Source organism: Micropterus salmoides, unplaced genomic scaffold (genome assembly GCF_014851395.1).
Source record: "Micropterus salmoides isolate LMB-PRFRI ecotype aquatic unplaced genomic scaffold, ASM1485139v1 Ms_hic_scaffold_21, whole genome shotgun sequence".
NCBI lineage: Eukaryota > Metazoa > Chordata > Actinopteri > Centrarchiformes > Centrarchidae > Micropterus > Micropterus salmoides.
Window position 1 is genome coordinate 12,475,632 of NW_024041262.1, and position 12,525 is coordinate 12,488,156.

Sequence of the window (12,525 nt, forward strand, 5' to 3'; positions counted from 1 at the left end):
CAATTACTTTACTCTATACAGAGCATGTGCACGCCATGCCACCTAATTAAACTAAATTAAATTAAAAGTGTGACTTAAAAAGACATTGTTGATAATAACGATTTTGTTTAGAGTAGGGCTGCAACTAACAATTATTATAATAATAATTGTAAGTAATAATAATAATAATAATCATTATCGCTTAATCTGTCTATCATTTTCTCGATTAATCCATTAGTTGTTTAGTCCAGAAAATGGTGAAGAATGTTGATAAGTGTTTCCCAGAGCCCCAGATAACGTCCTCAGATGTCCAGTTTTGTCCCAAACCCAAAGATATTCAGTTCAGAATCAGAAAAATATTCACATTTAAGAAGCTGGAATCAGAAAATTATGTACTAAATACCTTTTTTTCTTAAAAAAATAAAATAAAATACTCTAAGCGATTAAATGATTATCAAATAGTTGGTGATTTATTTAATTGTTGACAACTAATGGGATAACTGACTAATTGTTGCATCTCTAGTTTAGAGTATTGATGTGTTATGAATATAATAATTTGAGTTTGTTGCATTTCCTTCTCAAGATACCCTTTAACTAATGCAACTCTGGACAAACTGTACACTTATGCTCTTATCACATTCAAAATGTTTCCATGGCAGGAATTTCTCCCTCTCTTTTTTTGTTAAGAAATTGGATGCAACTTCCTTAGCAATACTATTGCAAGTCCCCAAAACCATCTGTAGTTGGCCAAGTGATGATAATCCTCCACACACATTATACCCCCATGGGTATGGCTTTAAACAGCATTGGCATGATAAGCACTTCCCACACAGAAAATCCACTCTAATAGACCCAGTGACGGCAAACTCAGTGTGGTGCAATTCCCACTCTGCAGTCAGGACTGGAGATCAAACAAATGGTAGACACGAAAAATCTAACCAAAATCAATGGCAAGTACATAAAGTAAAAATGTCCTCCTACACAGTGTACATTGAGTATGCTTCTTTGTAATTAAAATAATTAACCAAGAGTATCTCCAACGCAAGGACTTAATATCACAAACTCTGTGTAGCCACCAGGAGACAATTTAAGGATCCTTATCAGGTCAAAAGTGTGTTTTTCATTTTGTGCATTTGCAGGTGTCACATTTACACTACACTGATAAAGCCATTAAGTTTCAAACACGTTGTATCTTTTTTACTCATTTTCTTCTCCTGCCTCAAACATCTCTCCTTTCCAGTAGTGTAAATGGCAAAAACACAATTTCAACTAAAGTAAATGGCAGATTAATTTGTATAAGACTGTTCCCATGGCTAAAATCTGACTTGGATGGCCTGGCATCTAAGCTAATTCTGACCAAAGAAAAGCACATCTCAGTTTTCCGTCTGCAGCTGTTCTCTTTGGATTAAGCTATCTTTCTAGCCATCCTTCCAACAAGCTAAAATGTTGTGTTAAATCGAATCACCATGCACACACAAACAACGCCTGTCTGTGGACACAACAAGGTGGAAGCTCAAGAGAAATAGCGCTCCCACTAGGTGAGGTCACATGGCTGATATAAGAACAATCCATTGTGTTCTTATTGTGCCGAATTTGTATTTGCTGAGCCCTTTTCCCTCTTTGTTTCATTCTCCACTTTTCCCCTAGTCATGTCTGCCGCTGCGCGCTTCTTTTCTTTCCACAATAATTGTCACAGCTCTCCCAGAGCTCCGCCTGGATCGTCTGCCCCACATTCAGTGACGGGCTTTAATGACAGACAAGAAAGATGATGAAATGTGCACTTAACTCTTAACTGCTAAGGAGAGATAAATAGATAGGAAGAAGCTGTGGCAGGACTAGCATCACAGGACCCATTTCCCAAGAAATTTTTGGAAATGACATACAGGACAGTAACCAAACTTAACATTTAATGACCTCACCTTGGCTGCTTGACCGCTCTCTCCGCTCAGCAGGCCATATTTCAGGGCAAGTTCCAGCTCTGCAGCCAACCTCCCCAAGATAGCAACCTCGTTGTGAGGACATAAAGCAGCCATGCACCCTTTGGAAGGATTTGTTGCTACCCACCTGTCCTCTGCATGCACCAAAGCCCATGATCCAAGTATTTCCACACTGGCCAAATAGCCTAAAAAGGAAGCAGCCATGATGGACAATTTGGCCATCCTTTTGGCCTTCCAGGCTATCTGGGTAAAGCTACAGACCTTTCCTCAACAGGTGATAATATGTACTGCATAGAAGATTAAGGGATTCTCACTTGCCACTATTGCCACTGGTTAAGCCTAACCCAGGTGTCCAAGTGGGAAAACGCAAAGCTTGCTAATGTTTGTGTCACCCCTTAGGCACAGCAGGTACAGGACATTTCACATACATTTGGAGGGAACTGCACTGGATGAGCAGCCATCATCTCTGAAGTCTTGGCACTTCACAGTCCTTCTCTATCCAATTTACTCCTCATCAGTCCAGACAGAGCAAAAGTCAAACACATTGCTCTGGGAGCTGTGCCCTAGAAAGATCATGGCAGTCAGGGACAGCTTTGTGATGCGCTTAACAGTTCCTGAATTTCACTTGTAAAACCTGAGTTGTGGTGCAACACTAAAAATTTTTAGACAGGTGGTTTATGAGTCACATGGCATGGTTGTAATGTACAACCATGGTTTAGTTAGTAGACAATCTACAGGACTTTGGGCTTCAGATAAAGCATGAGACATGACCCAGTATACAGAACTTGCCAAACTGGTTTGGAGTTTGATGTGCTGACTATGATATCTTAGATGACTTTAGCTTTCCTTGTCCTTACTGCATAATGTTAAATTGAGGACAACTATAAAAGTGTCATCACATCTGATGACACTTGGTATGTTAGAAGCAGCAGCTGCCATTGTTCTGCAATGACTGTCAGACACGAACCACAGATGTGTTTCCACTCTCATCGTTTACATTGCCAGAGGGACAGAGGCAAAAGAGAGCTGGTATCAAAGGTCACAGATAGGGTGAGCAGCACTCTTCATATGGAGAAACAAATTCTGAAAGTTCTTATCGAACATAATTTCAGTGCGATGTCTGGCAGTATCAGTGGATACCAGCGGTAGAGGACACAACAGGTAAATGAGAAGGATTGCATCACTGATTAAACTGCAAAGGAGACCACTCAGCTTTTTGTTTTCTGAGGCTCTGCTGAGTTGTAGGCCCGAGGTGTGGCGAGTTGCAAGAAGCTGCAAGCTCTGAGGGGGATTTTCAGCAGGGATTTTCATGGGATCTGTAAGATATGAGCATCGAGGCAAGCAGAGCTACTCTGCATACTTGTTACATTTTACATTTTGAATCTCGCTAGCAGCTCTGTGGCATACTACAGCAGAGTTTTCATTTTAAAAGGTGGGGTATGCGATTCTGGAGAAATAACATCATGACAAATTCCATTATATAGAGTGAACAACAACACAACAAGTACTGTAATCAACGTTAGCTAGGTTGTGGGTTAACCAACTGTCACTACAGTTGCTACTGCAAATGTAACATGCAGAGATGACAAGATGAATTCCGAGAGCCAGCTCACCAGCTCACCAGCTCCAGACAGTGATGCTAACAACTCTCCTGCTACTATAGCTAACATAACAACAACAACATACGTTGGCGCCTTTAGCTGAATGTCTGTGGGCAAGTCATTTAATGTTAGCTGACACACAAATCATGGCTGGAATAGTGTTGTGTGGCTTTGTCCGAGCCATTTGAACAGGAACTATTTTTCATGCTGTAATTTCAGTCCAAATAGAAGTAGTCAAAAGGATTTCAAATAATAAAATAGACCCAGGTTCACTTAACACTTTATATATTATGTGACATGTTGACTAGCACATAATACCACTCAAACCAAACTTATAGAGGGTCAAAACTAAATTATCATCAGACAAGTCAATATGAACGTTGCTCTTTTCTTACCATCCCACTCAGCTTCTGATTCTGCTGCAGACAATGAAGCAAACATACATGAAAAAAGCAACTAGGAAGCAAATGCATGTTTTTGCACAAGAGATGACGCATAGTTGCAACAGAGACCAATAAACAAATATAAAACAGAAGCAACATGCACCAGATAAATTTATAAAAAAATCCACCAAGTACAAATGTTTTCCTTTGATATGTTTACTGTTACTTCATTCAGAAATACACACATGGATAAATAGAACACATGAACTTAAAATACAGATCGTAACAGTATATTAGAAAACTACAACAGAAAACCAAGGCTAAGTTCACACGTACCATATACTACACAGTATATGTATTTATCAGTCCAACGATGAAAAACAACATAAGGCATTCAACATGAAGTGTATAATCTTGTTATCCATGTCATAACAACATGAGCAGTCACTTACTTAACCACAAGCATATTTATTATATCTTCATTTGCATACTTATTATTGTATTTTTAGGGTGTACAAAAATAGATAATGAAATTATATGCAGGTCACCTGAGACCAACCGGAAAGATCTTTGAATTTAGTCATGCAGATACTATAATTTTAACACAGTGTGGCAAATGTATGCACTCGTATGTGAATACATTCGACGGATTACATAGACGAACATATTAAAACAGAACATTCAAAGTACAGGATTCTACCTTACCTCCATCTGCTGGGAATGCATCTAAGGAAAATGAATGAAAATGAGCTTGAGTCCCAATATTTACTATAATTATTCACTAGATGTAGTCATAATCTAAGAAGTTAATAGAAAGTGTTATATTTCTGGCTGCGGTATAGCGGGGCAAATAAAAATCATGGATGAGTGGTTGAAAAACAGGAGACAAAACTCAACCAAAACACTTAAACAAAGAACACTTGCAGATACTTGCTCACATGTCACACATCTGCAGTGAAATGTAACCCAAAGGTCACTGTGAGAAAAAGAGTTCACAGAAGTGGAAAATGCACCCAGTTGCAGTCAGTCAGTAATATCCACACAGATGGCTTGTCTTGTCTGCTCTATAAATATTTTCTCTACAATCCATAAGTAACACGTCCAGCATGCCATACACCTCCAAATCAACAAAAGGTGACATGAATATTAATTTCCGTTAGACAGGCCACATGACAGCAAAACAGAAAGAAAAACTGATTCACATGATGCTGATACACAGTACATACTCATTTCACTGATTTTACATACAATACATTGAGGAAATAAAAACTGTTACCACACACTTGTGCCAGACGTAATTTCACATGTGACACATGTTGTAGGCTAGCTGATAGGGCTGTCGCGATAACCGCAATATTGAAATACTGCACTAATGATAAGCAAACCACAGGAGATGTTCATACCTTCTTGTTTTACACTTCAGTTCGTGTTAAATTAATAAATCAATGCTTCAAAGATTCAACAAGCAATGGGCTGTCCGAGACCTGACTTCAAACTTGGAAGCTTTAAATTTTGCCATGTTTTAAGTTGTTTTACTGTTTATTTTGAAGGTTAGCTTACTTTTCATTAACAAATTGCATGACTAATTTGGCTAGCAGGATAGGCGATGTTGGACTAATACTGAGGGATAGTCAATAGAAACTGTGCAAACTTTAATCTTCATTTGAAGCCAACTAAAAAACAAGTAGCAGGTTGCATGCCTGTTCTGTCATTTTGCTTTTTGAGGAACTTTAGCTATACTAATTTAGCACAGTTGTTAGTTGTTAACATTATAGCCCATTCTGCTCCTCACTGGGATGAGTATGTGTGTTGCTGCTGTATGTAAATTTATTTGATAGACATTTACACTACGCTACATTTTTTAAAAAAGACAGAAAAAAGACACGGTTAAACTGCAGAAATTAATTTGCTTGGCAATGTTGTATGACTTTGACTAGCACTCGGCAGCTAGCTTGCTCAGACCACACTACTATTAGTTAGTGACTCGCTGGGCAGTGAGGTGAGATCCACAGATATACTTGCTATGCAGTATTGCGCCAAATTACTTAATTTATCATAAATTAATTAATTAGCAAAAACAAAACAAAAATGCTGCTGATGGCGCTAATGGCGTTAATACCGCACTGCTGAGCAACAATAAATCACTGCAGGGAAATTACTTCACCGCGACAGCCCTACTAGCTGAGAAAAGCAAACATGTTGAATCAAAGTGAATAAAAATTGCATTAGCCCCCTTCAGCAGCGTCATGTTGTTATAGACCTACTGTATCGTCTTGACTCAGTAACTGCTCAACTTATTATCTATCTCAAAACCATTTGTTACGTATTATTCAGATAATTACCCTGACTGATTAGTTCAAATGTATTTTTCAACACTCAGTACAACTCAAACCCAATCCATGTCACATATTAACATTGTGTGAATGCACTCAATTTCTCAGTCACAAAAAAAGGGACAGAAAAGAAAAAACAAATCATTGTCCCTCACCCTCTTCAGCTGGCTCCTCTCGGGCTAAAATTAGTGGATTTTTGTTAGACATAGCAAATGAAAAGTAATACCATGGTAGACCCTTTGTAAAATATATATTTCACACACTTAAACAGCTGAGCTAATAGATTTTATTAGTGTGTAGCATGTAAAATCCAGGCCGGTGTCACATGGCCACGCTCAAATACGGCTTGTGAAAACCAAAGCATTGATCTCATTCTGTCATCTGTGTTGTTGCGTAATTTGATAACAGTTTAGTTAACAGCTTCAGTAATCTGATAATGTAAAAACAACTAAAAATGCCTGACGGTAAAAATATAGAACATATACATAAAACAAAAATAGCCATCCTGACAAAAAACAGGTGCTTAATGTTTACAAATGAAGACTTGGTACAGACTCGTTACACACGTTCAGAAGTCAGAGCCTGCTTTTGCTTGACACAGGCATTTCACATGATGGCAAAAGTGAAAATGTGAGAGCTATAATCAAGTCACTGGCATTCAAAAGGTCAGTAGGCAAAAGCAGCTGACTTACCCTCCGGTTTAGCTGAGAAATAGAAAGAGAACAAGATGATGATTAGAAACATGCATCACATAGTGTATTTGTACAGAATTATATATGTTAACAACACATTGTTTCTGACAATACTGTTCATTTAACATAATTTGGTGTGTCCCTTATATTTTAAATTACTTTGAGTGATGACAAATGTGAACCATATTTTCTCTTTTAATCACACCTAGTTTATGATGTTTAACTGGATGTTTGTCTGAAACTGATGGGTTTATATGAAATGGTTATTTCAGGAATGTTTAGATTATATTGGATTTCACTGTGAAGCTAGTAATCTTGGACTATAACTCTAAAATACTACCTGCCAGATAAAAGGATAAATTCTGTGAAATGGCTGCCTATGAAATTTCTACTAAGCTGCATGACCTCTGGCACAAATGTTGAAAGTGATACTGATGAAATTTAACACACCATCTTAACTGATTGGCATGACGTGTTCCTTTGGTCAATTTGGAGCTTCAGAGGATGACAGACACAGCACTGTGGGTGTAATTTTTGAGGCCTATATCTGATAAAAGGAAATTCTGAACTGAAATAGAGGCAGATTATATACCCAACCTTCCAAGTGTCCCTGTGGAGGTCACTGCAGTAGCTGGTAAAGGCCAGGGACGGTGTCTTATGACCTCCCTGAAGTCATGCCACGTTCTCTTAAGTTGAACACAGTTTCCTTTAATAGTCAGACCAATTTGATCTCACTTGCTTTACTGTTCACTTCGGACTTGTCATAAAGTCCCTGCTAAAAAATGTTGAAATGACACTGAATTCACTTTAAATTATAATAAGGGTTATTTGTTTCTCTGTTCTGTCAAAATGCTCATAATATATTTAATGTCTTTATCCTTACACATACAGCAGTGTAGACAAACTGGGCTAACCTGGATCCTCATGCAAACAGGTGATATCTTACATTGTATTTAAAGCCACAACTGCAGTACATTTATCCCATATGGCTTCCTACTGTCTAAGCTCCAAGTAACAAAAGCCTAAGAGTAACAAAGCGTGTTACTTTGTCTGTAGTAAAAGAGAACATTTGCAAATGGTACTCACTACACACTGAGACTTTGGTGTAAATACTTCATACACCCTGTGAGGAGACTTAACACCTGCATTGAGCATAAATCTGCATCAGCATCTGCTAAGTCAATCCACTTGAGGTGAGAATCTTGATCATCTTCAACAAGTTTGTGATAAAGCAGGGTAATGAACTTCTGAACAGCTGTTCCTCACAGTTTAAATGTTCCCCTTAGAGACTGTCTGCAGATTGTCGGCAAAGTTGTCAAAGTTGTTGTAGATGTTTTGCTTGTTTCCTTAGGCAAGATTTCTTTTTTTTCATTCCTCATTTTAATTCCTAACAGTCTCTGTCTCTATTACCTTCAGTTTATTTCTGGAAGCATTATAAGTTATGATTATGTTTTGGTGTTTGTCCGTGGTCAGTTTAGGTACTGCACTTAGGTACCTCACTGGTTGTTCACCACTGACAAGTTGATTTACTTTGTGTGTGATGACCCAGACATAAAAAAAGATATCGGATGGTGTGACCTTATAAAACCTCTAAGGATCTCTGTGTGTCTCTAGACAGAATGCAACGATGTTTATGAAGATATTTCAGCAACACATAATTTAAAACATATTGGTTTGCATCTGCTCTAAGCAAACATGAGTACTGTACATGTAATTTATCTACTTCTATCAAGTTACAGGTATTTGCAGTGGGAAGTTTCAATCACTGGGAAGTTTGTGCTACACAGGACAACACAGTGTCCCTCAGGTTTTAAACAATCAAACAAATGTTTCAAAAATTTTGAAAAATGTTCTCTGTTAACTATCCTGCATGCTTCAAAAGCTAAAAATGATTTGATCTGAAACTTATACTTACATGATGTCAACCTCATTTCTTTTGAAGAGAATAATAACCTTTTTGTAATGATAGTTGGCTGGATAAATATAAGAACTTTTCTGTTCAGGTCTACTCACTGATTAAAGAGGATTAATTTCCCATCATGAGTCTGGTTTTTGGAGATTGGGCTTTTCTTTGTACATTTTGGACCTCGGACTGTGCCTTTAGAAGTGATTTTACAAAAAGCATGGTTCATTATCCTAGACAGTAGATACATCATTTCACTTCCTGGTTTTTGCATCCTAAAGAAGATAAACAGTGTTGGGCCATTGGAGAAACTACACAGAGCAGTTTTGGTTCAACTTGCCCTCATAGTGTTTCATAGCGTCAAATTGATGAAAGGAATTCCAGCCATGAATCATATCATTGCTTCCAACCACTGATGAGAAAACTGTCATGTGCTTGATGGACTACACTGGAGCTTCATCACATTGAGGAGGGAGCATTAGGCCTGCTTACCATGAGGGAACTTTCTGGATGAAAGTGACCGATTACAATGTGATTTATCTCTTAGCAGGGACTGCAAAAGGGTTCCAGTAAAACCTGATACACCCGAGAGTGTGAAGCTCTCTGAACTTATGAGGAATAAAAAAGTGCAAAAGGTCAGGGGTTATTGCAGGGTAATTTGAGCTGAGGGTGGGATTTGGCTGCTAAGTTAAGCAGCACAGAGCATGTTTCAACTCATCTCTGGTGTAAATACAGAAATAATTCATATTGTGGGAAATTAAGTGCTGTTAAGTGTAGGGAGAAAAGGTTGGCATTTCTTTTTCATAGGATTGTAGCTGTTTACTATAGCTTTTTTGAGTATTTCTAAGAAACATCAAGTAGAGATATAAATTAAACAGTGGCAGGTTATAAGGCAATCAAAGCTTTCAGCAGTTGAGTTTGGCTTGGAAAGTGCTGGTGCACACATACAGCAAAGTTTATTTGTATCCATATTACACGGATAAGTTCTGTGGCTGCATATGGTGAATAAAAGTAATGGTTATACTTCTGGGATAAAAATAAAGAAGGCCTAGCTAAGATCTGTAAAAAGATTATCCCAGGGACAGATGCAGATAAAAATAATCAAATAGTGCAAATTAAAATTAATCTGTGGGCTCCAGTACCTTTAGTCCTCTGGAAATTTGTTCGAGCTGAGAAGCACCTGATTCACGGAGAACCCTGTTTCTACTAGAATTGGGAGCAATGTGCTAAGAAGTCCAGCAATTACATTCACTATAACAGCATGGTCAGTGAAGAAATTATATGAAGGGGTTTGAAAGGCTCAACATCTCTTCCAACAATATTAGCCTGTAAAACTCAACTCCTCTAACAGACTCATCCGCTATGACAGACTCTCATCTTAGGTTTCCGTCAGTTCAATGATTTAGAGCTGCACAGGGTCAAAGTAGAAGACAGATGGCTCCACTAAGGTGAAGAACAAGAATCAACTATTTATGAGAAAGTAGCATTTACCCGAGGATACCAATGCCAGTTTTATGGGAGAAAAATTCCTTTCACACACTGTCACAGCAGCATGAGTATGAATAACTTTAAATCAGGCTTGCGTTTGCTTTTTCAGTATTAATATTGCATTTTTGCATAACACATTTCTAAGAGAATACAGGTTATAGGGTCAGTGTTAATGTAATTGGTTACATTAGCCTACTCATGTTGGATTTGCTAAAAAAGTGTCAAAAGGTTCTGTGTGCAGAAAAATGAAGGATAAAATGTGATTAATTTCATATATTATAATTATGAATTAACATTTTTGGATATTTTAAAGTACTTCTCTGTTTTGGTTAATATCAACATTTTGACATGTGTTGTGTTGAGCAGTGGATATTCTTTTTAAAATTAGGTTTGACATTATGGCAGTTTGTTCTTTTAAATCTCTCTTTTGTCAAGCTATGTACAAATTACTGAGGTTATATTTTTGTTTTCCACAGTTGGGCAAAACACCTTTGCAGGAAACAATTACTGTGGGTCACATGGGGTTAAAGATTTTGCCACCTGTTTGTATCTGATACCATAACAGCAGGCATCATGCTCTTCCCTAAACACATTGAAGCTCTTCTTCAAAACCAAATGTATAGTATTTTTAATACACACTATCCATAAGTACATTATACAACAAATGGTACTAAAATACAATCAATCTTACCTTACATTTTATACAATACAGCAATCCTTACAATACCCTTACATACAAAGTATTATAGAACTATAGCAAGCAAATATACCTCACTAAAAGCTTCAACCAAACCAGGCATTCCAAACTCAAAAATCAATATTGCCACTTAAACCCAGTCTCGAGACTAATAACAATGAAATATGCTTTCACAAAAAAGTATCTGCATACCTTCAGGGACTGGCTCAGGCATGGTTATTCCTGTCTTCTCTTTGCTGCTTGAAGACTGGGGACTTGTGGTGCTTATTCCTTTTATTTCTTCCCTCTCCCTCTGTTATTCAAAGCTCTCCTGGCACTCAAATCCCCCACACCCTCCAGTGAGTGGGGAGTGCAGAAGTAACTGACGACACCCTTAAGGAGTTTCAAAAAGAGAAGAGCGTGAGCGTGATAAGGTGCAAATACAAGAGGGTGAGGTAGCGGTGAAAAGGGTCTTACACATTTATGATGAGATTAATGGACTGACTAAATCTGTTGAGCTCTAATGTCCGCTGGAGTAACACAGAATACACTGAGATGACCACCAACGGATCTAGTTTTTTCACAGATCTATCTCTCCTTCATCACCTCTTATAACCCACATTAAAATCAGGATCAACAAGTATTTGCAAATCATATCCGTGGTGTCTTAAAGTACACTTCACTTGATACTACAAAAGGTGTGCTGGGCTGGCTTTAGAAGTGAATTCCAGAAAATGTGACATTGGCAACTAAGTATTAGAAGGTTTATTTAGTATACTGTCCTAAACACATTTTGAACAGAATTATCTTATCAGACGTTTGGCAAATTTAAATAAACATCACGTATTATTTGCATACATTATTTAATCGGGGGAATCAGTTAAAGTGATGTGCCAAAAATGGGTACATTGTATGTACTGTAGCATGTTGCCACACAATGTGTAACATGTAGTCAAAGAGTATAGATGCATAAGATACTTGGCTACATGGCAGTCATAGAATAAGTACTTTTTTTCATGATTTCACTAACTCTTAGTTTTCATCTGGTTTGGCTTTATCACTAAGCCTGATTTAAACTTCTGCTTCCAGTGTACACTGTAGCGTACGGTGTAAGCTAAGCACGTCGCCAATCATTTATAATTCTGCGTTGGTGTCATCATATTCAAGTACAGCGCCAAAACGCTAGTTTTAGGTAGCTTTATAGTGTCCACTGTGTTGACTTCTACCGGCCGAGCCAGATAACTGCCGTTTTAACCCTACGCTAACTTGAATGGGGGTAAAATGATAATCGTGCGGCTTTTCCAGACTTTTCAAATGTTGTCAACAGAATAGATCACATTCTGATAGTGAAACAAGTCATTTCAAGACAAACAACTAGCCTCTATATTGGGTAGAGATGCACCGATCCTTATCGACCGTGACCGGTGACCAGGGCCGTTCAGCGTCACATATCCGGTTCTTTGCCAGTGAAATTTAAATGCATGCTGCGATGCACAATTTTTCACATCATGCAAACAGTGGCGCAGACAATAA

At 37.9% G+C, this 12,525-nt stretch overlaps 1 protein-coding gene across 7 annotated transcripts in view; it reads right to left on the minus strand.

Annotated features, from left to right (window-relative positions):
• Positions 1-11,359, minus strand: part of LOC119916127 (myosin-binding protein C, fast-type-like) — a 23,681-nt gene extending 12,322 nt beyond the window's left edge. The window contains exons 1-5 of one of the 7 annotated variants that reach the window (XM_038736019.1): positions 11,206-11,359; positions 6,926-6,937; positions 6,389-6,412; positions 4,606-4,626; positions 3,913-3,933 (exon numbers count right to left, since the gene is read on the minus strand). In XM_038736019.1, coding sequence (XP_038591947.1) covers positions 3,913-3,933; positions 4,606-4,626; positions 6,389-6,412; positions 6,926-6,937; positions 11,206-11,227 — 100 coding nt within the window. In that variant the 5' untranslated portion in view covers positions 11,228-11,359. Of the gene's footprint in view, positions 1-3,912; positions 3,937-4,605; positions 4,627-6,388; positions 6,413-6,925; positions 6,938-11,205 lie in introns of all 7 variants that reach the window. The other 6 variants (XM_038736018.1, XM_038736022.1, XM_038736021.1 and 3 more) reach the window with 6 other exon arrangements.
• Positions 11,360-12,525: the final 1,166 nt, after the last annotated feature.